Raw genomic sequence first — 24750 nt, 5'->3', positions numbered from 1 at the left:
CAGGTTGCTTTATGTGTAGGTGGAAGCTTTTAAGTTTTTAAAACAAGTGAAGTACTATATCACAAGTAACCGTGCTGTCTCATGGGAGAACTGGCTTCTGTGATACATAGGCAGCAGTGCATGTAGGATGAAATCTGGGCTATGAACCAAAAAAGAAGCTTTATTTATCTAAGGAGTTAGTCTTAAGCTCCATTGTCTCCATGGCAAAACCCTGTTTAGGAGAGTTTTAAGGAACAAAATCTGTGGAGAGTTGTTAAGTGCTACAGGCAACAAAGGATGAAATTTGGGGTGATAAGATTTTTTGTCCCTTTTGTTTCCTCGCCCCTCACTCAGAAAATTAATTTTGTTCCTTTTTAAACTTTTAAATGCCTCCTAACACTACACGCTTGCCCTGCCATTCTGGGTTTCTACTTAGAGATTCGTGAATTATAAGGCCAGAAGAGACTGCTATGCTCATCTGGCATAACTTCCTATAGAACACAGGCCATAGAATTTCACCCAGTAATTCCTGAAGTGGAAGGAATTGCTCTTCCCTGCTCTGTAAGTGAACACTATCAAGCCCGATAACTAACAGCTGAACTGGAGCATATCTTTTAGAAACACATCCAATCTCGATTTAAAGACTCCCAGAGATGATGAATTTACCACTTCCCTTGGTAAGCTGCATGCAGCTCTCATCTGCTGCTGATCAAAGTCAGGAGGCACTGCTTTTTTCAGCCAATGCGGCAGAAGACAGAAGGGACACAAATATTAATGAGAAAGAGAAGAATAAAAACAATCCATGACTGCAGCAAAATTCTTGTGTTCTGTTGCACATGCTCAGTGCGTTGAAGCCTCTTTAACACTGTTAAGGCTCAGGAGCCAATGTTGACAATGCTCTTTTTTAATCCAGTTGATGTCTCCAGCCTCCAGCAATAGCAGTGGCTCTTTGTCTCCTTCCTCTTCTTCTGACTGTCTCATTGCACGAGGAGGTCCTGGTCGTAGCCATGTCGCAGCTTTACGTAGCCGGTTTGAGTTGGAATACGCCTTGAATGCAAGAGCTTATGCTGTTTGGTCACAAAGGTAAGTGGCAACCCCTTGAGGCTGGCCTAGCTCTTACTATGGGACAGTGTGGTGAGCAGCATCAAGAAAAGGCATCCAAGGAGACATCTGTCATCTTCCATAGACTGTGAGATGCCCAGATCAGGGACCAATCTGCTTGGGGGTTTGGTAAGCGCCTTGTAGATAGTGGGCAATGCCAGAACTAAATAATCCTATGATATGTAGTTGCTGCTGTAGAAAGGTTTGAAAAGTGTTTTGGAATCCTAGCTTCTCAGATAGTCCTACAACAGTACGATAAGCCCAAGGTATTTAAAGTGTTATGGACTCTATCTGGTTGGGTAGGTTTCACAAAATTTAATATTAATATAGATTTTTTTCATGATTTAAAAAAATAAAAACATTGATGGGGGTATTTAGACAACTGCCTGCACTGGTTGGACTGCAGATACGGCAACACTGCTCTACCGTAGGACAACAAAGAATGATGACTGTCCATCCAGGGGAGTCATCAGAAGTGTTCAGTAGGTAGACACACATATATTTCCACTACCTGCCAGTGAACCCGCGGGAGGCGGGTTTTTACATTATAGTTCGTTGGTTTGCATTTGAAATTCTGAGCGAAAAAAAGTTAAGCAATCAAAATGCTTATCTTAGCAAAAAAATTGTGAATAATTAATAGAGTGTATGTAAATTACAGCCACAAGGGCTTCTGGCTTCAAGATGGAAAAGCCAGGTTAGTTAGCTGACAAGCATTTCAATATGTGGGTGTCACCAGTTGGTGCTGTTACACATAGTCCGTCAAGTTTTTTTCTTAGCATGGGAGCATTGTTCAGTCTTTGAAAATAGGCTTTATCATCAGTTATATGATGCAATTTCTTATTAAGGGAACTGTGGCAAGTTTGAGCTTGCTTAAAGGACCAGGTCTGTACCTTGGAGACAATAGCAGATTCATAAACTTCTATGCATTATCTAGCCACTAGAGGGAACTGTGTTCATGTGAGACACATTCATAAAAACAAGCTAGTAGAAGTCAGGGCTCTTCTGGTGGCTCACCCAGTTAGCAGGCAGCAAAACCCTGCATAGAGCTGCCAAGTAGATTCCACTGACTCCCTAAGACAAACATAGCTTGTTAACTCTGCCGAGATATAAGAGACGTGGGCGTAGCTTTCTGGCCAGTGGGAACTAGAGGCAGAGACAGTCATTCCTTCAGGGAACACTACAAACAGTCAGGCATGGGGAGAAAGTTATATTATTATTTGTGTTACCAGGAAACCTTCCTCCGCCCTTGCTTAACGTTAAGATTATTTTAATATGAAGTGTGTAGCCATTATCTGGAGTGGTGTTTGAACAGCAATAAAATGCCATCATCTCCAGTAGATTAGTAGTAGTACATATGTATGTATGTATGTATTTACTAAATTTGGATTTCACAGACATAAAAAATGCCCAGCTCCTGCCCTGAACAGCTTACACTCTAAGTAGACAAAGGTTTAAGGTAGTGGGAGAAGGCTGCAGTACAAAAGCAAAGTGAGCTACTGTGATTTTGCAATATGCTTCTTAGTGCCAGGCTCGCTTTTTGTTTGTTAGTTTGTTTGATTTAATTTAAATTGTGATCTGAGCGAAATGAAAGGACTGAAGTGAGGCCTGTGGACAAAAGTTACAGCTATTGAGCTAATGATGGTGCACTGATATTAAATGGTATCAGCAGGGCTAGACTGTGACTAGAACTGTACTGCAGGAGAATCTGCGTGGGCCACCTGTCCTAGGGTATTCTGCATCTGGACACATCCCTGGAGTGGGTGGAGTCTTGGCTCTGCCCAATGGGCAGCCAGCATGAAGGGTGTTGCAATTTGCTGCCCCTATATGCCAGGAGCAAATTACTCTCTCCTGACCCTGTCTCCTTCCTCCCACAGGAGGGAGGAAGCAGGGAAAGAATTGTGCCTCCAGATGTGTAGCCAAGTCACAGGGCTTCCTGGGACTGTTCCTGAGTTGCCCAGGGTTCTGTCTAGAGTGAGCATTTAGTCCTTAGTGTTCAAGAGACATCAGATGAAATCCTGACCCCATGGCAGTAATAGTAAAACTCCCAATGACTTCAGTAGGGCCAGGACTTCACCCCTAATATATGCTACAATTAAATCAAAACAGAGGAACAGTAAATGCTATAAGGACTGATGCTAATATATGTGTTACATTTCTTTATTGAAGAGAAGCCATTACAGAATTTTCTGTGGCTGTCTGAGATCTATGTTCTCTGTGTTATTGTAACATTAAGGTTCATATCTGAAGTAGTCTGTGCTACCACTTGGGAGACCTGGGTTTGAGGGCAAATTTAACAATCTCCCTTCTCGGTCTCATGGGGACTGAGAGCACGGCTGAAATGAAATGACACTTAATTTCTGCTAGAAGACACAGATTTATGCTTTACTCTCTAGCACCACCAAGCAGTCAAAAACTGTAACAGCAGAGAAACCACTTGGGCATCCTGCCCTCCTGGCTCTTATGGGGAGTGAAAGGCCTGAGCTGGAAAGGGTTAAAGTAGTGGCCCCAGATGGGGAGGGAGGGAATGCACACCTGCACTTAGATGCGAAGGCTTTCCATATTAAAAATACAACTCCTCATCTGGTGAAATAAAAGATCTGCTTTAAATGTGAGAGGGAAGTGAAGGTGGGGATTGGGGTCAGGAGAAAGGAAGAGAGACCCTGGCTTAATCCTTCTTCCGTAAAGGACCAGATATTGCTGTAGAATTTAATAGTTTTGCATGAAAAGAATGAGGGAGTGACATATTTAGGTTACAGTGCAGACACCCGAGAGAGAGAGTGAAGAAGCTATTGCTACAGCCTGCCTGCTCCTATAATTTAGTATTCTCAATATGCCAGACACGCTCGTTAGTTCACTGAATGGGTTCCTCTATAACCCAAAGGGTTATTGAAAGTCCCCCCTTCTCCCCCCCTCAAATTCTCTGCAACAAAAATTAACTAGATGCTACCCTATAAATAGAACTTAGAAAGATTCACCTAGAGGCAAAATGTACAATAAAATGGGAATGATTTCTGCAGTTTTTCAATTATACAACATACTGAGATGATTAATGACTTGACTTTCTAATGACAATAGTTTCTGAAGGTTTTAATTTTGGAAAATGTGAGCAGAGAGGGGCTCTGTATTTCTGGCTGCATTCCACTGGAATATTTCTCCATCTCTTCTACTTTCTCAGTTCTGACCACTTCATATTCTCTGAAATACTGTGCAGTGTGCAGCTTGGTAACACAGCTGAGACAATTCATCTAATGAAATCTCCCTGTCCCCTACATGGAGTTAAACAGGCATGACACTGAAGTTATTTGCTTGCTTCTTGCCTTATAACTTTAGTGTTTGTGTTTAGTGAGTCTCTCTCCTGCGTGGCAGCAGTTACCATGTGTGAAGTAATAAGAGGCAGGTCACAGTGCCCTCGTAATGAATTGGGTGCAGTAGCAATGCATTCTGATTGCCTGGCTAATCAGGCTGCTTAATGTATCAACCCATCACACATTAGAAGCTTTAATAGTTGATTTTCTACTTCTTTACACCTTTAGCACTTCTTATATAAGGGCAAATTTGCAGAAGAATAACATTCCTCTTATTCTAAGTAGACCCAGACCCAATGGAATTAGCATGAATCAGAATGATTTTGTGCCTCACTTTCTTTGAAGTGTGAAATTAACACATTCTTAGGCATTGGTTACAAACTATGGTGTAGATGCGTTTGAAACCATGCTATAGGCCAGCTCAGGTGGCCAAAGATTTCTATGTAGAGCGTGGTGTGACCTACCATGGTACTCAATGAATTCCCTCTCCATTCTGGACAGGGGAGTCACACCAGAAACATGCTACAAGAACAGTTCCCTGGCACCATTCACACAGAACCTTGTTTGATAACTGCTTTTGAATAAGGTTGCTACCAACATAGTTCAATCTGTAGTGTGGGCAGGACCTACATATTTGTGTGATGTATGCAAGAATAGTTTCCTCCTATGCAGAACTTGGCACACCTTGTATTGTGTTGTGTTGGCTTGACCTGACTATAGACACATTTAATATCACTCGCATGCTACTATTTATTTCTATATATTATTGATAGTACAGAAGTGCCAGAGACCCCAGTCAGAATCTTCACCCCATTGCACTTTGTGAGATACATGCATACATAGGACAGATGCAGTCCTTGCCCCAGATAGCCTCCATCCTGCAAAGATATGCAAGCAGTCAGACCCCATATGCCCATGTGTAGCCTCATAATTAATACCATGTGAACTCTATAGAAATACGTCTCAAGCCAAGCCAGTGAAAGGGCTTGTAGCTACAGGAGTCTGCTTGTGGACATCTTTCAAAGATGGAAGCCTAAGAAGGCAATGGTGCCACTAGCAAACCACAGAGCTTCTATTTTGAATCTGGGCAGTGTACATGTAGGACACACACACACACATTGAGATTCCAGCCACAGGGATGGAAGATTCTATTCGCAGTGCCTCAGCACAGGTTTGGAAAAGAAACGTGATACATCCAGGAAGCAGCTGTGCAAGACCAAGGCATTTTGAGTGATCGATTTCCTCCAGCAAGAAGACTCTTGTCTGTTTTGTTAAATAGCTCTTTCCCTCTAGAGCAAGCAATGGTCCAGCATAGACTAAAACACCAGCTCTATATCCCCCACCCAGCTTCTTTCCATCCCTGCACCATTGAACTTTTCCCCAGGTAGCTGTCCACTTGGAGTAAGGATCAGAGCGCTGTCCTTTACTAACCACTAAAAAGAGGAGGGAGCAGGAGAGAAAAGCCAAGTTGAAATTCTTCCCCACACAATCCCTAAGGAAAAGGCCTTACATTTTTATCAAGGGAAAGGTCATTATTCCAAGCTTTCTCTCTGCTTCTGCTTTCCTTAAGCTGCTGTTTCCCCCCACTCCAAACTTGACATCTGGAGAGGCTGCGTTAAGTGATCTATTAAAGTTTCTGTTATTCTAGTTGTTTATTATAATCTTTTATCCAACTGACAACAAATTGTCGATTCATCCTTTCAGTGAAGTGTCTATGGGATGGGGCTAAGAAAGATGTTCTAAGGATGAGCAGCTTTAGAGATTTAGCTTTTCTGCCACCCGTGAAATCAGGGCCATGGTACAGGGTTGTAGCTTTTCATGCAAGCCTGTATTTGTATTGTAGCCCTCCTCTCAACAGCTGAATTCTCAGCAGTTCTGTGGGTTTTTTAGATATTTAAAATTCATGGGAGGGGAGGGATAGCTCAGTGGTTTGAGCATTGGCCTGCTAAACCCAGGGTTGTAGTTCAATCCTTGAGGGGGACATTTAGGGATCTGGGTCAAAAATCTGTCTGGGGATTGGTCCTGCTTTGAGCAGGGCATTGGACTAGATGACCTCCTGAGGTCCCTTCCAACCCTGATATTCTATGATTCTCAGTCCCCTTTGGCTGCTTTGGGCTGAAAGTAGAAAGTGGCCTTTCATCCAGTTTGAGGATTTCCACTGCTAATGCTACAGTGACTTTTGCCTGGAGTCTGGCCTGGCAGAGATCAGGTCTTGGACCAGGGATACAAAGCTCCTTAAAGCAAGCTTTGCTACCCCAGCTCCCAACTGATTCTGTATAAAACACAGTTGGCCAGACCTGAGGATCTCAGCCTGTTTCTCTAGGCTAGTGCTTCGGTATTAATTTTGTGAGATGCTGCACTAAGTGATTCAAGCTAAGTTTCCCCCAAGATTTGTTGGAGCTGCACCCTGATAGCATGCAGACGCATGGAGCAGGGCTGGCTCCACGGTCTTGGCCGCCCCAAGCAGCCAAAACAAAACAAACAAACAAAAAAGCCGCGATCGCGGCGGCAATTCGGCGGGAGCTCCTTCACTCCCAGGAGGAGTGAGGGACCATCCGCCGAATTGCCGCCGAATACCTGGATGTGCCGCGCCTCTCTGTAGCGGCCGCCCCAAGCTCCTGCCTGAGAAGCTGGTGCCTGGAGAGGGTCCTGGCACGGAGGGGTTGCTATGTTCCTTTCAGATACATATTTATCTTTCTATGATTTTATGTTTTGCATTAGTCTTTGCCCCTGATGTGCTTGTCCACAAACAGGAGGGTTTGCTATAAATTATGAATTAATATCAATAATGTATCTAGGACCACAAATGTACATTATTTTATACTGTGGTAGGTCGGCCCCAAAGATCTTCTAATCTAAAGGCAGGCACACAAGAAAGATAGAGCAGAACATAACTATGGGAAGAGGGGGAAGCATGGCCATTATTGGATGCTTCACAGAAAAGTTGTAGTTGTTCCATGGAGGAGATGAAGAGAACTTTGCGTTCAGAGCAGAGAGCTCATCCCAGGAATATAGGGTGGCATGAAAAGCCACAACGTGGGTATTGGGCTAAAGGGACAAATGTTCCAGTGAGAAGGGAAGCTGGGACAGAGAAGGGACAGGAGGAGCCAATGAGGAGAGTAAGGCAGACAAAGGGAAGAAGAAGAATACTGAGGATATTAGGCTTAGACAGAGTGCGCTTTCCCCACTTCTTTACAGGAATCTCTCTCTGTCCCTGTTCTCTTTCTGCTTCCTACCTGTACTGGATGCTGGTGCTTAGCTTCCTCCAGAGCCATGACAGGGCCACTCCATGCATCAGCAAGCGGTGGCACTCTAAGAAAACTGCATCTGTCAGTCCCCGGAGCAAAGTACTTTGTCTTTTTAATACACGTCTCATAGCAGATGGGAAAACAAGAGCCCCGGGAACAGGCCTGAGCCTCATAACACTCACCTCAGCCCTAGAATAATATTTGCATTGAGGCTGGAAATACAGACAAACTCTAAGCAAACCTAAAACAAGCAGCCGGTCTCCTGCCATTGGTAGCTAACGTTAAACATTTCATGTTCTGTCACTTGGACAAGTGATTGAGTCACCCTTTTTGTTTCATGGCTTTGTGTTTTAGAGGTTGAAAAGCTGGATTGATGAGCTTTGCCAGAGAAAAACATTTGAAGAGTAAGTGAAGCTGATGACACGTTACTTTACAGTTTAGTGGAATTCAGCAAATCTCATTCTATTATCCTGTCAAAGTTTCACAAAAGGAAGACCTGAAAGCATATTTTTAGAAGATCCTTAATAGAAGCCAGGAGCCATGAATACATCTGCTAAGTTCAGATATGTCTAGTGGTGACAGACCTTTGTTTTTCTATACGCAGTGAAGTAAATAATATCCCCAATGACTAATTAAGTTTAAGTAAAGTTCTGTTTAGTAATGCCGCTTCTGCCTGCACTTTGAAAAGTGTCAGAGTCCTAGAGCCATGGCTAATGATATTTTCGATTCAAAGGCTTCTCAAGGTTTACGTAAGCATATTCACTGAAGGCAAACCAAATGAAAAAGCTTCTTTTTTAAGTACAGAACTGAAATGCAGTTTTTATGGAGCATTTGAAACCAACAGCCCTTGTTTATTCTCCCAACTGAGTATCAGATATGGTCTGATAGAGGTAGGCTCACTTTCATGCCTAGAACAGTTCAAAAGCATTTCAGTAAATTCTCTGTTTGCCAAACGTACCCACACTGAACAGTATTGTTTGAAAATATAAAAGAGGATGATTATTTGCTAGGTTCTCATCATGGCTGGCTTATATAATATGCATATATGTAATAATACAGTAGAACCCTTGTATGGTCCTTTTTTAAATTTTCACAGAACAATTTCACATTGGGTGAAATTTCGCTGTCACTGGAATTGCAATTTCCGTATTGCTGTGCATTGGAACACTTAGTCACTTTCATTCTAGTCCAGTGTAAACAGAATGTCTCTGGATCTGAGGCTAAGTCTACACTACTGCTTATGTCGGCATAATTTATGTTGCGCAGGAGTGTGAATAAACCACCCCCTGAGTGACACAAGTTACACCAACATAAGCTCCGGTGTGGACAGTGCTATGTCGGCAGGAGAGCTTCTCCCGCCAACATAGCTACCGGCCCTTGCAGATGTGGTTTTATTATGCCAACAGGAGAGCTCTCTCTCTCTCCCATCAGCATAGCACGTTTTCACCAGACATGCAGCAGCGGCGCAGCTGCAGCACTGTATGTGTAGACATGCCCTGAGCTCAGGGGTGAAAGTAACTTAAAGGACTTACCGGTACGCCAGAGTCCTGAGTGGGGGCGTGGCCTCAACTGGAAGAGGTGGGGCCTTTAAATCACCGCTGGAGCCACCAGCTGCAAAGGTGGCTGGGAGCCCCAGAGCCCTTTAATTCGCCCCTGAGCCCCGGGGCTCCCAGTCGCCCCTGCAGCTGGTGGCGCCGGCAGTGATTTAAAGGGCCCAGGGCTCCCCGCAGTGGCTGGAGCCCTGGGCCCTTTAAATCACTGCCAGAGAAGCCGGTCCAGTCCAGCATGGCATACCGGTACACCGTACCAGCTTACTTTCACCTCTGCCTGAGCTCATACTTATGTAGGTAACAGGCAGAAGACATGAATAAAGTGTATTAGTTCTCTAGATTGTAACATATATCCTATCATGCAATTGGTCCCTGTATAGAACTGCCATTGGCATCAGGGACTAATATGTCCAACTGTGCAAGAATAATAATTACAACTAATTGGCTTGCTTGATATAGGGTCAGGGTTTCAACTGGGCCTCCACCTATGCAGGCACAAAATTGCAACACACATACTTGTACATCCAACTGCAGACAGATCGAAAATTCTAACCTTCGCATACACATACCTCTTAGAATTTGCACTGAAAAACACATTTGCCCAGTGGATTTCATGGGTGTAAATGATAACTCTTGCACACACATGCACACAGTTTATCTACACTTCCAAGTAAAAATACCACAGAGTTTCAGACCTTTGCCACTGACTTTAATGGGACCAGGATTTCAGCCCTTGAGTACTGGGTGAATTGAAGGCAGTATGTAGTTGTAAGACCCTATGGGTGTAGGTGCTATTTGAAATGGCCCTTGTGAGCAGAACTCAGCTGAAATTTATGAGAGTTCCAACCATCTGACAATGGCTCAGTAATAATGACAGTAAACTTCAAACCATCACTGTTTCATTCCCAGTTCTGTTTCTGAGATGAAGCACAGTGGACACAGGGAGGCCAATCACACACTTGAAAACATACTACTTGTCGAGGATTTGTATCCTGATCCCTCTACTCTGCAGCTGTACAAAGAGGGGAGGCAGGGGAAGGAGTGACTCAGATCATATTCTTCTGCTTGGCTTTTCCTTTTACACCAAGATTCTTTGGCCATTTTTTTGCCTGGCTGTTTGTCGTGAGTCTAAAATTGCTGCGCTCAGGCCCACAATGTACAGTGAGATACAAGACACAAATGACAGGCAGTAGGCTCAAGAGCTTTGAAGAGTTTGTTTGCCAGCAGGGAGACTAGTTTACTGCAGCTCTACTCTAGGGGCATCTGTCTGCACTTTCCAAGAGCCAGACTCCAAATGAGGCAGCTGTTCCAAACATGTATAAATAAAAGAAGTGTGTTCCTATGGGAACCTTTGCAATATTAGATTACCTATTCCTCAGCTAGAGTTTCCTTTCAGTGTAGTTTCTTATAGAGAATCGTAGACTTCGGGGTACATTTTCAGAGCAGTGCATGTGGAATTATGCGTCTTAGCTCACTAAAAAACATACTTAGGATTTATCCCATAGACAATCCATTTGTAAAGTGACCTTAAATCCTGAACAATAGGCTGACTGTCCTTCTTACAAACCAAATTGTTTAAAACAGATTTGCAAAAATGTCATGGAGAAATATCAATCCAGACACAGGCTCACCTACATTAGATGATGATGATGATGATGATGAAAGAAAAATGTATGACATACCCACCCACCAATAAATATTATTTTATCACAGCTGAGTGGGTGAGTAGAATTTTGCAAGTGTAATTTAAGGACTTTCTATTGTGTGTTTATCTCCTAAAATTTCAGTGTGGGGAAAGCACCAGAAAATCATTATAGGAATCCATCTACTGCTTATTCTGCACAAAATAAACAGATTTAAAGTCAAACTTTACTACTGCATATACCTAACAGCTCTTTGGGACAGGGTCTGATTTTTAGTATGTTTTTGAACAACTACTAGCGCAATGGAGTTCAAATCCTGGTTAGCTCCTCTCGGTGCTACTATAATAGCAATAAAAAATAGCAATACTTAATAATATATGGGCCTTCAGGAAGTCAAAAATCTGTCCTCTGTTCTGAAGGGTTTTTAAAAAAAATATTCTTCAAGTTCAGGGAAGTTTTCCACTTCCTGATCTAGAAGCCCTCTCTGTGAATAGTTTATATTCAGTATTGAGGTGGGTGCTATCCTAACAGTATCTTCTATCCAAGGAGCTAAAGAATTTCTACAGAAAGGTTGTATCATCAAAGGCTGCAGTATGAACCATGTGCTTAGTCAATATTGCAGATATATACTTTGCTCTTGATTTGTGTATTCAAAGTGGACTGGTTTACACAATTAAGATATTGTTTCTATAGCAAGCAAATTTTTTTTAAAGAAAATTTTATTCATTAGTACCAAACCAATTTTGATTTGTATTTAAAATGGAATATTAATTATATGAAGCATTAGTTTAGATCGTGGCATGGTCGATGCAATGCGATTAGAGCCGGGACAGCTATTTGCAATTAGTTAGATTAATTTAGCTTCTTTTTCTATTTGTATTATCCATGAACAGACATAAAGTACACAGATTTGCTAGTGGTCCAAAATTATTTAACAATTGGCTTATGTGAACATATTTCATTCTGTGGATTGCTCAGAAATGGTTCACTTCAACTAAGCCCTGATCCAAAGTCCCTTGAAGTCAATGGAAGGACTCCCATTTATTTTAATGGGTTTTGGATCAGGGCTTGGTTGCTTCAGATAATTGCTATTCAGAGTTAGATTTGTATGCCTACTGCTAAATGGCATGGTATTGTTTCTGCCTCTGGGCTGGACGATTCTCAGCCCCACAAAGAGATTTTGCAAGGATCACCAAACGCTTCCTCTTTACAGAAAAGTCCTACAGAATATAATAGAAAACGATGGCCTTTCTATGTATTTTTTAAACCATTCTATAGAATTAAATAGAAATTCATATCTTTGTGTGATAGAATTCTGTAGAATGGTCCAAGTAACCTATGGAAAGGAGCTTATTCATGATTAAAGTCTGTATTTCACATAACGTCTATCAAAACCTATTTTTTCATTGTTATACAGTTCTGTAGGACTCTTCCAAAGGGCCTTCAGGACTGTTCATGCAAGTATTTCTATGAGTTTTCAACACATTGTCTCTTTCTATGGACATCCTTGCAACCAAAAAATTCTAAGTACTAATGTCTATGGGAAATGAATGAAAAGGTTCAAAATACAATATACATTTTTTTATTAAAATTGATGTTCATTAATCCTTTTTTGCAGCATCCACCTCGTTCTGTTTTACACACACACTGAAAGCCATCATAAGCAACCTCTCAAAGGACGGATAAAAACTGGTGCTCAACGGAAGTGGTCTTTTCTTAAGACTGGAGAGTATATTAAGAATGATCTTTTGTACAGGTTTTTTTTGTGCAGAGTAAATACAGTAACATATATATTGTTTTCTTTTGTATGTACCCACCATACATACGCACAAAGAGAGTGAGAGAGAGAGAGTCTGGCTTTATAAAGTCATGTATTAATGCAAACATCCCAGAAGATTCAATATGCTTTTTACTCAAAACCAAAACATTAGTTATAAGTTTGTAGTCTCTGTGGAATATTTCAAATACTTGGCAGTGATCCATGTTTTGCAAGTTGAAGGAATTCTCTAGTTTTAAATCATTACATTCATACCAACCTGTCTCAACAACAGAGCAGCATGAGATTCCTTCGAAGAATTCTTGTGACCCAGTGCAGGACACTGAGGTAAATAAAGATGACCTTTGGGTTCTCTGCACTCAGAAGAAAAAGGAACAGTATTCTATACAGGAAGCTCAAACCAATGTGCTTCACAGAAATGGACTTGTGCTTTACAGAGTCGCTGTGTTTCTCTAAGCCATTGTATCAATGTAGGCTGGAATTTTCAAAAGAACCTCAGGGAATTTGGTGCCCCACTCCAATTGAAATTCACCTAACTCCCTTGCATTCCTTTGAAAAACCCCAGCCACAGGCTTAATGCATAATATCTGTATACCACTCACTGGACATGACATGTCATGTATGTTCAGGGTCCAACACATAGAAGTGAGGTGATCAGAGACAAACTTTTATTTCTCTCTATGAAAGTACATCTATGTATACACTTATAATGCTTGAGTGAAGGGAAATAGAAGGTCAAAATGTTGGATCCCAGACATACAGCACATATTATATCTGGTGAACTGTACAAATGCACCTTCCCTGCTATTGTGAGACTATATGTGATTAATATGGTAGCTGAGGAATCTAGATGTCTTACTTTGGCAGCATTCCCTGGAATAGTGGGCACACACTTTGAACAGCTTGCCAACTATTTATGAGGGTAAAATATTCAAAAGCACCCTGGTCACTTATTAGTCTAACTGCTATTGACTTTCAAGGGGATTTAGGCTAGGTTTGCATGGCTCTGCAGTTCATACTACAGGGCTATGAATGCAGCGTGCACTAGAGTGGTGCTTGGTAACTGCCCTGTGTGGATACTGCTGGTACAAACTAACAGGTACCTAGTTTGGGTTAACGTAGTCCTCTTTGAACAGGACTAAGTGAACATGAACTAGCTACCTTTTAGTTTGTGCCCACAGCATCCACATGGGGAAGCTGCAGCACATCAGGCTAGTGTGCACTGCAATTCACACCCATAGTCCACACTGCAGGGCTCTGAAGTGACTGAGGCCTGGGCTACACACCGTTTTTGTACTGATATAACAAAGTTCGTTAGGGGTATGATTTTTTAACCAACATAGTTATATTGGTACAATCCCTAGTGTGGATGCAGTGGTATAAAGGTGCCTTACACCAACCAGTGTAACTTATTCCTCTTCCTATATGAGAATAAACTATACTGGTCTAAGTACATTTATAGCATTCACACAGTGGGATGTTATACTGCTTTAACTGACAAGGCCTTAGGCATTTCTGAAAATTGTACTCATTGACTTTAACAAGAACCCAAAATGGTCTCTAAGCATTTATTCTTTTTTGTGACTTATGTTTCCCCATTGCTGTGCCTTCTGAGCTCATCATTCAAATGATTGCACTTTATTAGCAGGCTGATGCTACTATGAAGCAATAGCCTGCTATATAAGTTGCCTGAGTAAATGTAGCTTTGAGATATTGTTTCTTTTATGAAAACTGCTGGGACCGATTTGGATGCTATTGAAATTGTATATTTTGCATTTTGACCATGACACAAATTAGGTATCCTTGCCCAGGCACTGTTTGGGGGCTACAAATTAGTATTAATTTAAGATACTGTGGAGATGGAGCAGTGACAGAGACAAAGTATTGCTTCTGTAAATAGCCAGAATGAAGCCACAAGTTGAGGTTAGTGGATAAATTAGTAAATATTTCTATTCAACTAAGAATAGGACTTCTCTTTCCTCTGTCCCACAGAACTACACCTTTGCTGCTGGGGTCATGGAGGAGACATGCTGTAGGGAAATACAGTGCATGACATGGAAATGTATTCCCTTTTTTAAAATATAAATCTTCCATATACTGAGGGCTGAGGAGATTTCTTGATGATTGTAACTGGAGTCAGGCCTGAATCAGAATGCCAGACCTTTGGGAGAATTCAGATCTGGATCTGACGTTAATGGCTGGACAAACCAAAATCTTGGGTCAGACATCCCCAATCTTTGGGAAAGTTAGATCTGGTTCAGGCTCCTCTCTAATTAAAGCACGCTAGTAGGTGTAAGGCACAAAGTTAAAAGCCAATTGAATGTAACCACGTAAGACAGTAGTTCTCAAACTTTAGCAACTCGAGGCCCCCCCATTTTGATTTAAAATTTTTCACAAACCCCAAAGCCAGCTTCTAATTTTCCCCGGGGGTGCTCAACCCCCACTCAACTCCTGCCCCCTCCTCTTCTCCACCTCTTTCCATCCCCTCCCTCGAGCACGCCCCATCCCCACTCCTCCTCCTCCCTCCCAGCGCCTCCTGCACGCTGCTGAACAGCTATTCCACAGCATACAGGAGGCACTGGGAGGGATGGGGAAGAGTTAATCAGCGGGGTCGGCAACCCAGGACATGACTCACAGACTCCCTGGAGTACCCTCGTGGACCCCAAGGAGTCCACAGACTCCAGTTTGAGAACCACTGGCCTAAGATATGCAATGGTTCCACAGTTCCATTGCAGAATATTTACTAGGACCTTTTATCAATGACAACAAAGCTCTGTTTATATCCAGAGTTCTAAAAAGGTGGAGTATCGTCTAGTGTTTAGTACAGGTGCTGGGACTCATGTGTCCTGGGTTCTATTCTTAGTTCTCCTGTTTACATGCTATGTAATCTTTAGCAAGCCACTTAACTTTTCTGTGTTGCAGTTTCCCCATCTGTAAAATATGTATAATAATGTAGCTCATAGTTATCACAGTGGGCTGATCAATATTTGTAAGACATTATGGATTTGGGTGGTTACAGAGAGGCAACAAATTAATAAAGCCTTTCAGGAAAATACTTATACTATTATTTAAACATCCTCACCCCCTGCAAAAGTATTCCTTCAAAAAGTTTTTTCTCCAAAGATACAATAGATGAGCTGCTCCCAAAACCAAATTTTTGTCTCCTTCCCTATAAAAGCTCATCCAATGCAGAATAAAAATGTCAAGTATCATTATACATACAAAAAATAAGTTGATATCTCAGGGAGGAAAAGAACATCTTTTATGTTTTTATTAGTCAGCGTGTCCTTTTGAAGGAGAAAAGTCATTTCATTCATGTAATAAAGGTTATAACAGAAAAGCAGAGAGATTTTAAAAATTAAAAAGGTCTGATCTAAAATCAGCTTTGGTACAGTGGAGACTAAAGGATAAAATATTACCACTGCCTAACCATTCTTGAAAGCCATCTAAGTTTTTCAGGGGTAAAATCAGCCAGGTTGTGACAACCTTACCTGCCATTAGTTAGCAGCTTGCCTCACTGAAATCACCAAGGAAACTGCATTGTTGCAAATAATCTCAAGTGTCCTTTCCAGCGACGTCTCCAACCAGTGTGCCTGGTTGATGCTCTGTCACCGTTACCACCGCAAATCACTATATATCTTGCCTTATTCTTTTATGTTTCCCTGGAAATACAGTTCTCTTGGGGCTTCTTGTTTTCTTTTCCCTGGGCATGCTCAATTTCTGTTTGCCTGTTATCTGAGAAGAGCCGGTAAAGGACAGTCTTTACCTGATAGCTTTTGACGATCGAGGATAAATAAACCCATTGGCAGTGTAGTGGTGGTGGTCAGTACCACTGAAAGACAGCTTGGGGATGTTCTTTGTCAGATAAACTAATTTGCAGGAACCTGATAGCAGAGATGCATAAAATATTGATGCCTAGAATTGCGACTAAAATAGCAATTTACCAGCAGTTGTGAAGCCAAAATGAGATATTTGGAGACAGTTACTCTGGGAATGTGTGGTGTGTGCACATGTGTTTGATTCACGATCCTGAATAAAAGCCCATCACGCTGAAGGCAACTGATGCAACTCTTGCATCAAATCTGATGCAATTCATTTCGGTCCCTTTAACTGAGGTGTCATGTCAATTTTACAGCACTGGTCAACACCCTTCTCAAGGCCTGTCCTTGGACGACATGAGGAGGAATTTCCAGTACCCGCCTATTGACAGAAACGGTGAGTCCAAGCAGAATTCTCATCTTCAGCAAAAGCTGAGCTTAATTGTACTTGTTTTCCTTGGGGCTGATGTACTTGTCTTTGAATTTAAGTGACATGAGTGATGAGAGGCATTTTTCACCCCAGCTGCAAATGATCAGCCCTTAAGGGGACCAAACCATGTCGGCAAAGAAGACCAAAGCTCCAGTGGCTCTCGGGGGTGGCTCTCAGTAGAGGGGAGTGCCACTTCTGCAGCATTGTCACTATCTTCTCATGGAGGTCTCCTGGCAGATATTCATTGGGGATTAAAATCTAGAGCTGAAGGAGACACAAGCAGGAGGACTTGTTCCCTAATGGCCTCCTAGATGCATTTAAGCATACAGTGCTATAGTCACCTAAGGCATCAACAAATTCTTTGAAAAGGCATTTGCTGTGACAGTTGCTTATTACATCTAATCACTAATGTCACACTGTTACCTTGTAGCTGTTTGTCGTAGCTACCTGTTTTCTTTGGTCATATACTGAGACTGTACGGGGCCAGATTTTTAAAGGTATTTTATAAAAGGTATCAAGTGAAATCAATGGCAGTTAGAGGCCTAAATACCTTTAAAAATCTAGCCCTGAGCTCTTTGGGGCAGGGACTGTCTGTTCATTATAAGTGTGTAAAGTCCCTCGCCCAGTGTGCCCTGAGCCCTGACTGGGGCCTTTGGGCACTGCTGTAGTGCAACTAAAAAATAACGATAGTTGTAAAAACAGGTTTATGGTGCTAGAGTAAATGGAAACATTTAAGTAAAAGAAGCTTAAGTACCTCAGACTTGTTGCCGCTTCTTGTGGTTCAGCTCAGTTTGTCAGAAGGATCCTGGTATGTCACAGGCTGGTTTGGGAACAGATTCTTCTGAGAAGAAATTAGGGCTCCACATGTGACATTCTCACCGTTTGCTTTAAATGTGACACTTACTCATAGTTGCAGGGGGGTTCACGGGACAACTATAAAACCTGGAATGCTGTCAAAATAAAGTGTGCTGCCCACAAATAGCCTTAGCCCAGTGGCAGTAGAGAATGATGTGTCGATAACACAGAGGTGTTATCAAGAACGAGCGCTATCAATGGCAATGGCATTAAGAAGTTCCACGGGAAATAACGCTAATAATAAATAACACGGGGCACACTTCTTCCATAGCACTTTACTAAGGAGAGCTAGTGGGATTATCCCCAACGTATTACAAATAGGGTAACTGAAGCTCAGAAAGGTGAACTGACTTGGCCATGGTGACACAGCAAGGATGTGAACATAACCCGGGTCTCCTGTGCTTTCTCCCCCAGACCACAGCAGCAATTAAAGGCAGCAGGGTGCAGTTAAATAGCTACTGGAGACTAGACTCTCAAACGCAGGTGCCTGAAGTGATGTTCCTGAATCCAGATTATGACATGAATAAGTGGCCAGATTTTCAAACATGCTGAGCACCCAGCAGCTCCCACTGAAGTCCCCTAATGACAGTTAGTTCTGTGCCCAGGGAGGACTGTCTCTCTGCTCCATCTCAGGGCCACCCTCACAACTGCTTCTCTCACTGGCTCCTCACTTTTTTGACTTCCTGCCTCTCCACCCACACACATCTTGCCAATCAGTCCCCTAGCCCATACATGTGCAACCAGTTCTACGCAGGGCCGGCTCTGGCTTTCTGGCCGCCCCAAGCAAAAAAAAAAGGAAAAAAAACCCTGCAGCGGCCAGAACGGCAAAGCAAAAAAAAAAACCTGCGGCGCGGCCGGAGCCAGGGTGCAGGGGGACTCCCTGCGTTGCAGACGTGCCCCAGCTAGCGGGGCAGAGGGGGAGGGAGTGGGGGGAGAGAGAGAAGGGGGGCGGCCAGGGCTTCAGCGGGGCGCTGCCACGCGGCCCCTCTTGCCGTGCCCCCAGCCCGGGAGGGCTCCGCACCACTCCTGCCGGGCTTGCTGCAGGGCGCTCCCGTCCTCCACTCCGACGCCCCCTACAGGGTGGCCGGAGCGGAACAACAACAAAAAGTGGCCGTGCCGCCCTAGGATTGGGCGGAATGCCGCCTCCTACAAGCTGCCGCCCCAAGCACCAGCTTGCTCGGCTGGTGCCTGGAGCCGGCCCTGGTTCCACGGAACCCCCTGTTATTCTCCCTGAATTAGTTCTTGCTCAGGCCTTGCCATGCGGCCCAGTGCCTTGAGCGGTGGGTTCTGTTGTTTCCAGCTCTCACTATGTAAAATTGGCTAAATTGCTCCTTCCATTTATCCGGAATGAAGGGTGCTGAGCGCACCCATTGGTTTAACCAGGTCTGTGATTGTCTAGTGATCAAAGACCTTTTTGGTGACAACTATTAACACTTTCCACCATAACCATACACTATATCAGTAGGTAATTAAAATCCACAGTTATATTAAAATATGATTAGCAATTTAGCATTGTTTAAAGAACTGCGCTTCCCGCTCTGCAGCCACACACATCACCACCCAGAATTCAAGTATCTTGGGACTTGTTCAGTTCTGGGTGGAATCTGCAGGCCACATGTCTTCTTAGAGTTCATCTCTGTACTGTGATGTCTCCACAGGTAAATTTCCGCATCACAGATAAATTATTACACACGTGTATAGAAGCCCCGCATGCCTTTGGCCTCAGTAGTGGAAATTTCAGCAGTTACACGGATTCTGCACTAAACTCTTCAGTAGCCAATGGACATTTTGCACTCACCAGCATAGTGACAGCCAGATGGACAGGAATTTTGGATCCCAGTGATGTTTGCTATAGTAGGCAGCTCTGATGCCCCTAACTGCATATAGAGGAGTGTGTCACACTCAAGGGGCTAAATGATAGGCACTAAGGTTGGACAATGACTTTTCTTCCTGGGGGTGAAGCGGTGGTTTGGGGCACAATAGAGGTGTTGCTCTTACTCCAAAAATCTTTATTTTGTGTACCTGCCTTTGAGGATATTTTTACTCTTGTAAATAGGATTAAGCCTTAGACATGCTCTCACCCATCCATGTTTCTCCTTTTATATGACTAGGTTGCTCAGTGGTGAGCAGTGATAGAATCTGTCTATACTAGTGATCCCCAAACTGTGGGGCACTCCCCCTAGGGGGACATGGCGGAACGATCGGGGGGCGCAGAGGGACCCAGGCCAGCCCCCACGGTGGGCGGGGAGGAAGCGCCACCCAGCCCCACTCTGCCACCCAGCCCCACCCTGCTCCCAACTCTGCTCCAGCCTCAGTCCCAGCTCCCAGCCCCGCCCCCAAGCCTCAGCCCAGCTGCAGCTCCGCTCCTGGCCCCAGCTCCACCCCCAGTCCTGGCTGTGGCTCCGCTCCCGGCCCCAGCCCTGCCCCTGTCTGTGACCCGCCCCCAGGAGCCACGGCCACACTCCGGCTCCGGGGAAAGAGGGGAGTGCAGACAAGGATAAGGGAAGGCGTGACTGGGAAAAGTTTGGGGCCCACTGCTCTATACTGCAATCAAGGGTTGTGATGGCAGCACATGTAGATGTACTCAAGCTAGCTTCAATCTAGCTAGCTTGGGTCTTGGAACAGTGAAGCCACAGCAGCATGTGTTTCAGCAGTGACTGTACTAGCCCACCTAGAACCCTGGGCAATAACTTGGGTGGCTAGCACACACTGTATGTGGCTTCACTGCTCTGGCACCTGAGCTAGCTAGATTGGCTATGTCTACCAAACTGAGTCCAACCCAGCCCTTAAAATAATTTCCCTTTTAAGTACACCTCTACCCCGATATAATGCGACCCGATATAACACAAATTCAGATATAACGCATTAAAGCAGTGCTCCGGGGGGGGGGGGTCTGCACGCTCCGGTGGATCAAAGCAAGTTCGATATAATGCGGTTTCACCTATAACGCGGTAAGATTTTTTGGCTCCCAAGGACAGCGTTATATCGGGGTAGAGGGGTATATGAAGGTGTACCATGATTCCACAGAAGTATTCCTTTATTAGTCCAAAGGCCACATGGTGCTAATTACATCCAAAATGCCAATACAAGCATATACACACTTAGATTTTATGTCCTAGCAGCAATACAGTTATAAGCATTGGCCAAAATACTCACAACAGAACCAGGCCCAGGAGATTCCTTCCTGTAAAGGTGTGACTCAAAGGGAGAAGGAAAAAGCTCTGACAATAAAACTTCTCAAATCCTTGTTTTTTATACACTAAACAAAAAAGTGATGTTATCGCTGGTTATTGGGCTTTAGTCAAAGATACAAAAGGGAGTTTTAGGGCTAAACCCTGTGCCTGGTGCCCAGTGAACCAGGTTTCCTATATTTCTGTTAGATCAGCACAGAGCTTCAGTAAGATGACACAGCTATTTCCAAGGCCATTACACATTTAACGCAAACAACTTTTCTTTCATGGGATCTTATTCTTTGGTCACTCGCTTTGAGCCTAGTGCTCATTCAAATTCTCAAAATCAATTTAAAACCAAAGTTTGCTTAGGCCCCTGTAGCCCGTTCTCCTCCAGGCTGCTTATGTGCAGTGGTGCTGAGGTTATCTGTTGAGGTTTTTGTTTGATTATTTTTTTCTCCTTCTTTACTATATGGTTTATCTTTTGCCAAGAAATATTTGGGTTATTAACTTTTTTTCTGTTACGTGACATCTGACTAGAGCTGTATAATGCCTCAGTAGCCAGAAATCTGAGATGATTGGGTCAGATTTAGACAAGTTACAACAGAGCCGTAAGAACAGCAATAACGGTTGGCCAGCGAACCAGTTCACCTTTAATTGGAAACATAATGCAATGGCAGTAGATCCCCTCTTGATAACCTCCAAGAATTAAAGCATAAAGAATTATTCCTAACAGGCTGCTTACTTTGGCCCTTTTGGACCCCAATTTGAAAGGTCAAAAAAGATATTTTAATATAAAACATACACTGTATTATTAAAATACTTGACTCAAGTTTTGTGTCAAGCATTGATGTTTTACTGTGCCTGATTGCTGTTAATTCCTTGCACGAATAATAGGGTCTGTAGGCTTTGTGTTTTATTTCTGAAATTTTCCTCAGAAGATTATATTGACTTGGGGTTCATAGGCAGCAAAAAGACATCAGCATGTGCATTGCTTATTTATCTCAAAAAGACATTCGCATTATCTTTATGACATGGTCACTGGCTGGAAAGGAGAAAAGTGTTGCTATGTTGAGGGGTGATTGTGAATAACACGTGAACTTCTCTCTGCTTTATGCAGGTTACGTGTCTGATCCCATGAGTTCTATGCGATTTCATTCCTGCAGTAATAGTGGCAGCTTTGAAGACAGCAGCTGACAGCATGAACCATCTACCTGGAGAGAGATTCCCCATCAACTGACAGCAGCAATTCTTACTGCGTCAGCATAGCTCCCAGGCATTACACATTATACCAAAGATGCCTAAATTGGCTTGTTTATTTACTGATGGGGAACATTTCTATCATAAATTATGCTGTATCCCATTTTTCCTCCCAGCATGCTTAGGGTTTTCTGGTGGTGCACATTTGTCTTTCCTTAATAAAAGCAAATGTCCACAAGGAATGCTGCACCTTAAACTTGAACATTAATAATTTGAGAAAAGAGATTAAAGCAAAAATAAATCTGTTAGTTACCGAGTTCTAGGGCAAGTTGTTTTACTTTGGACTGCAGTAAGGCTTGTGCAGATATCACAAACTTCCCGACTGATACAAACAAAGTAACAACAAAGCCAGCCTGAATCACAGGAAAGGATCAACTCATAATTCTGCAGCCACAGCAGGACACAGCACAGCCAATGTTGTTCCAGCTTCCTAACGTTTTCCTCATTTTCTTTTAGGATTTGTCTTTGTTTTGAAACTTCCAGTTCTCCAATTCCTTATGTTACACAGCTGTAGTTCTCCAGGCCCTCAGTCCTGTAGTTCTTCTCAATCCTGGGTTCTGGATGCTTTAACCCCTCTGTATGAGAATGAAGAAATCCTTAGCTGACTGTCCTAATTGGCTTCTGAACAGATTTTTTTGCATATCTGCTTTTTACTTCAGGTTGTGCGCCTTACATCCTCAAATTACATAGAAAATGCTCTCTAGTTCCCTTATGCTTATGTTAAAAAAAATTTAACCAGCTAGAGAGAGATAAGAAGCTAAACCCCAACCCATCTAAGTTTAATGTAGCCATATACAATTTTTGTGTCACAAATGTAATAACCTTGCAGCAAGACAAAAGGTTACACTTTCACTCATCCAAAGCAAAACTACTCTGCAATGCCATCTAGTGATTCTAGCATACACACGTTAATATTGGGTTCCAGCGTTTTCACAGCAAGTGTTTCAATCAGTTGGTTCTATGACAAAATTTTAATTACCGGGAACCCATTTTTATTCCACACATACACACCAAAAAAGAAAGAAAAAGAACTTGAACTATTGTTTTGGAAGCTAATGCAAAGTTAAATCCTTTAGTAACTATTTAGTATTGTTTGGAAAATAAAATTTAGCAGAGAGATTCTGTTGCTATAATATTTTTTCTTAGCTGCATTACAGTATATAACTGTCAGGCTGAGTAGAAACTCATAGTCAAGATTTGTGGCTTTCTGAGAATATTCTGTAGGTTTGTTTCTCATGACTGGTGTTTCTGATTTTGAGCTCTGTGATTAGGCATTGTAAGTCCTTTAGTATTTGGTCTATAAATATGTAATACATTTTATTGACTCGAGTCTTCTCTCTGCATGTTGTTAGTTTAAAAATGCGGACGGTTTAGCTTGGAGAGCTTTGTAGGTGGCGTAGTGTTTTATTATTTGTTTTACTTCAGAGTTATCTCATGCATTCTGGGGAAAAACAAAACTGAAATATTAACATCATCAGGATGTGGCTTCCCTCCCTCACTCTCAGCCCCAAGGCATCCCCTGAGCAACTCCTTTGGCTTGTGAAAGGCTGAGGCTTCATTTACAGAAATAAACCAATTAGGTAAATGTAAATGTTACGGCTAGTCATACAGAGAATTGTTGAGATTCCAGCCTCTCACCAAGAGGATTAATCGTCAGAATAGCATTTCCCTCCATAAAAATGAAGGCACTTCTCCATCAGGAACACCAGCCCAATAGCTGATTAGCCCCCTCGAGACTTCCAAACCTGGCACACCTACTCCTGGGCATCTCTATCAAGACAGCAGCTTCTCTGCCTAGAACCTCAAGGAAAGAGGTGGAGTGGCGTTGCTCGCCGTCATAATTTCCATGGGGCATGAAAGTTCACAACTAACCAATGCAGTCTGTGTTCATAAGAGCTCATGTCCTCCTGCTTGTATTGTAGCTACTATCTGTTTTTACACTGATTTCCATGGGAGCAGGAGCAGGCCCACAAAACATTGCTCTTGCTTTTAACCATCTCTTTGAGACATTTTTCTAAGCTGAAATCAGAAAGCTTCCACTCCTCTTACTCATTAAATAGGTAACGTCTGAATCCTCCTGCCTGTCAACCTGCACTGTGTCTGCCATATCTCGGCTGAGCCAGAGCTAGTTCATTTCCATCCATCCCAGTCTGACACTGGGAAAGCCATGAGACTGTGAACTCTGGATCCAATGAAAAGCAGAGCTGAGCATCGTCAGCACAATGTTGCCACTGCAGCCCTGAATATCTCATAGCTGAACAGGAGCAGTGACACGTATGTGACCCCACAGAAGGTGAGTAAGTGCCCTGAACCATCCTCTGAACTATTCAGGAAAGAAAGGACTGACCCCCACTAACGACCTGCCCACAGCCATCACTAGTAGGCCCTAGTAGTGAGTCAAGGCCCTCATGTGGTCAGTGCTACATAAAGCCACTGATAAAAACTAATAAAAAGAGCATGAAGTCTTTTGCCTTGTCTGTTGCTAGAAAGAGACCGTTAACCATCCCAGCAAAAGACTATGAAATCTACTTTACTGGCTTTGTATTGCTCACAGGCCTTGTCTATACTCAACATTTCTAGAGATTCTCTCTCCACTGCTACAGAGTAAGTGCAG

General features: G+C 43.0%; 1 protein-coding gene across 3 annotated transcripts in view; it reads left to right on the top strand.

Moving 5' to 3' along the window:
• Window positions 1-23456, top strand: part of TNNI3K (TNNI3 interacting kinase) — a 168170-nt gene extending 144714 nt beyond the window's left edge. For 2 of the 3 annotated variants that reach the window (XM_054037604.1, XM_054037603.1), the window contains 3 exons: window positions 893-1062; window positions 16739-16818; window positions 21997-23456. In XM_054037604.1, the coding sequence (XP_053893579.1) occupies window positions 893-1062; window positions 16739-16818; window positions 21997-22073 (327 nt within the window). In that variant the 3' untranslated portion in view covers window positions 22074-23456. The remainder of the gene's footprint in view (window positions 1-892; window positions 1063-16738; window positions 16819-21996) is intronic. The other variant, XM_054037606.1, reaches the window with a different exon arrangement.
• The last annotated feature ends 1294 nt before the right edge of the window (window positions 23457-24750 follow it).

This window comes from Malaclemys terrapin, chromosome 8, assembly GCF_027887155.1.
Source record: "Malaclemys terrapin pileata isolate rMalTer1 chromosome 8, rMalTer1.hap1, whole genome shotgun sequence".
NCBI lineage: Eukaryota > Metazoa > Chordata > Testudines > Emydidae > Malaclemys > Malaclemys terrapin.
This window is presented reverse-complemented; position numbering and strand designations above follow the sequence as displayed.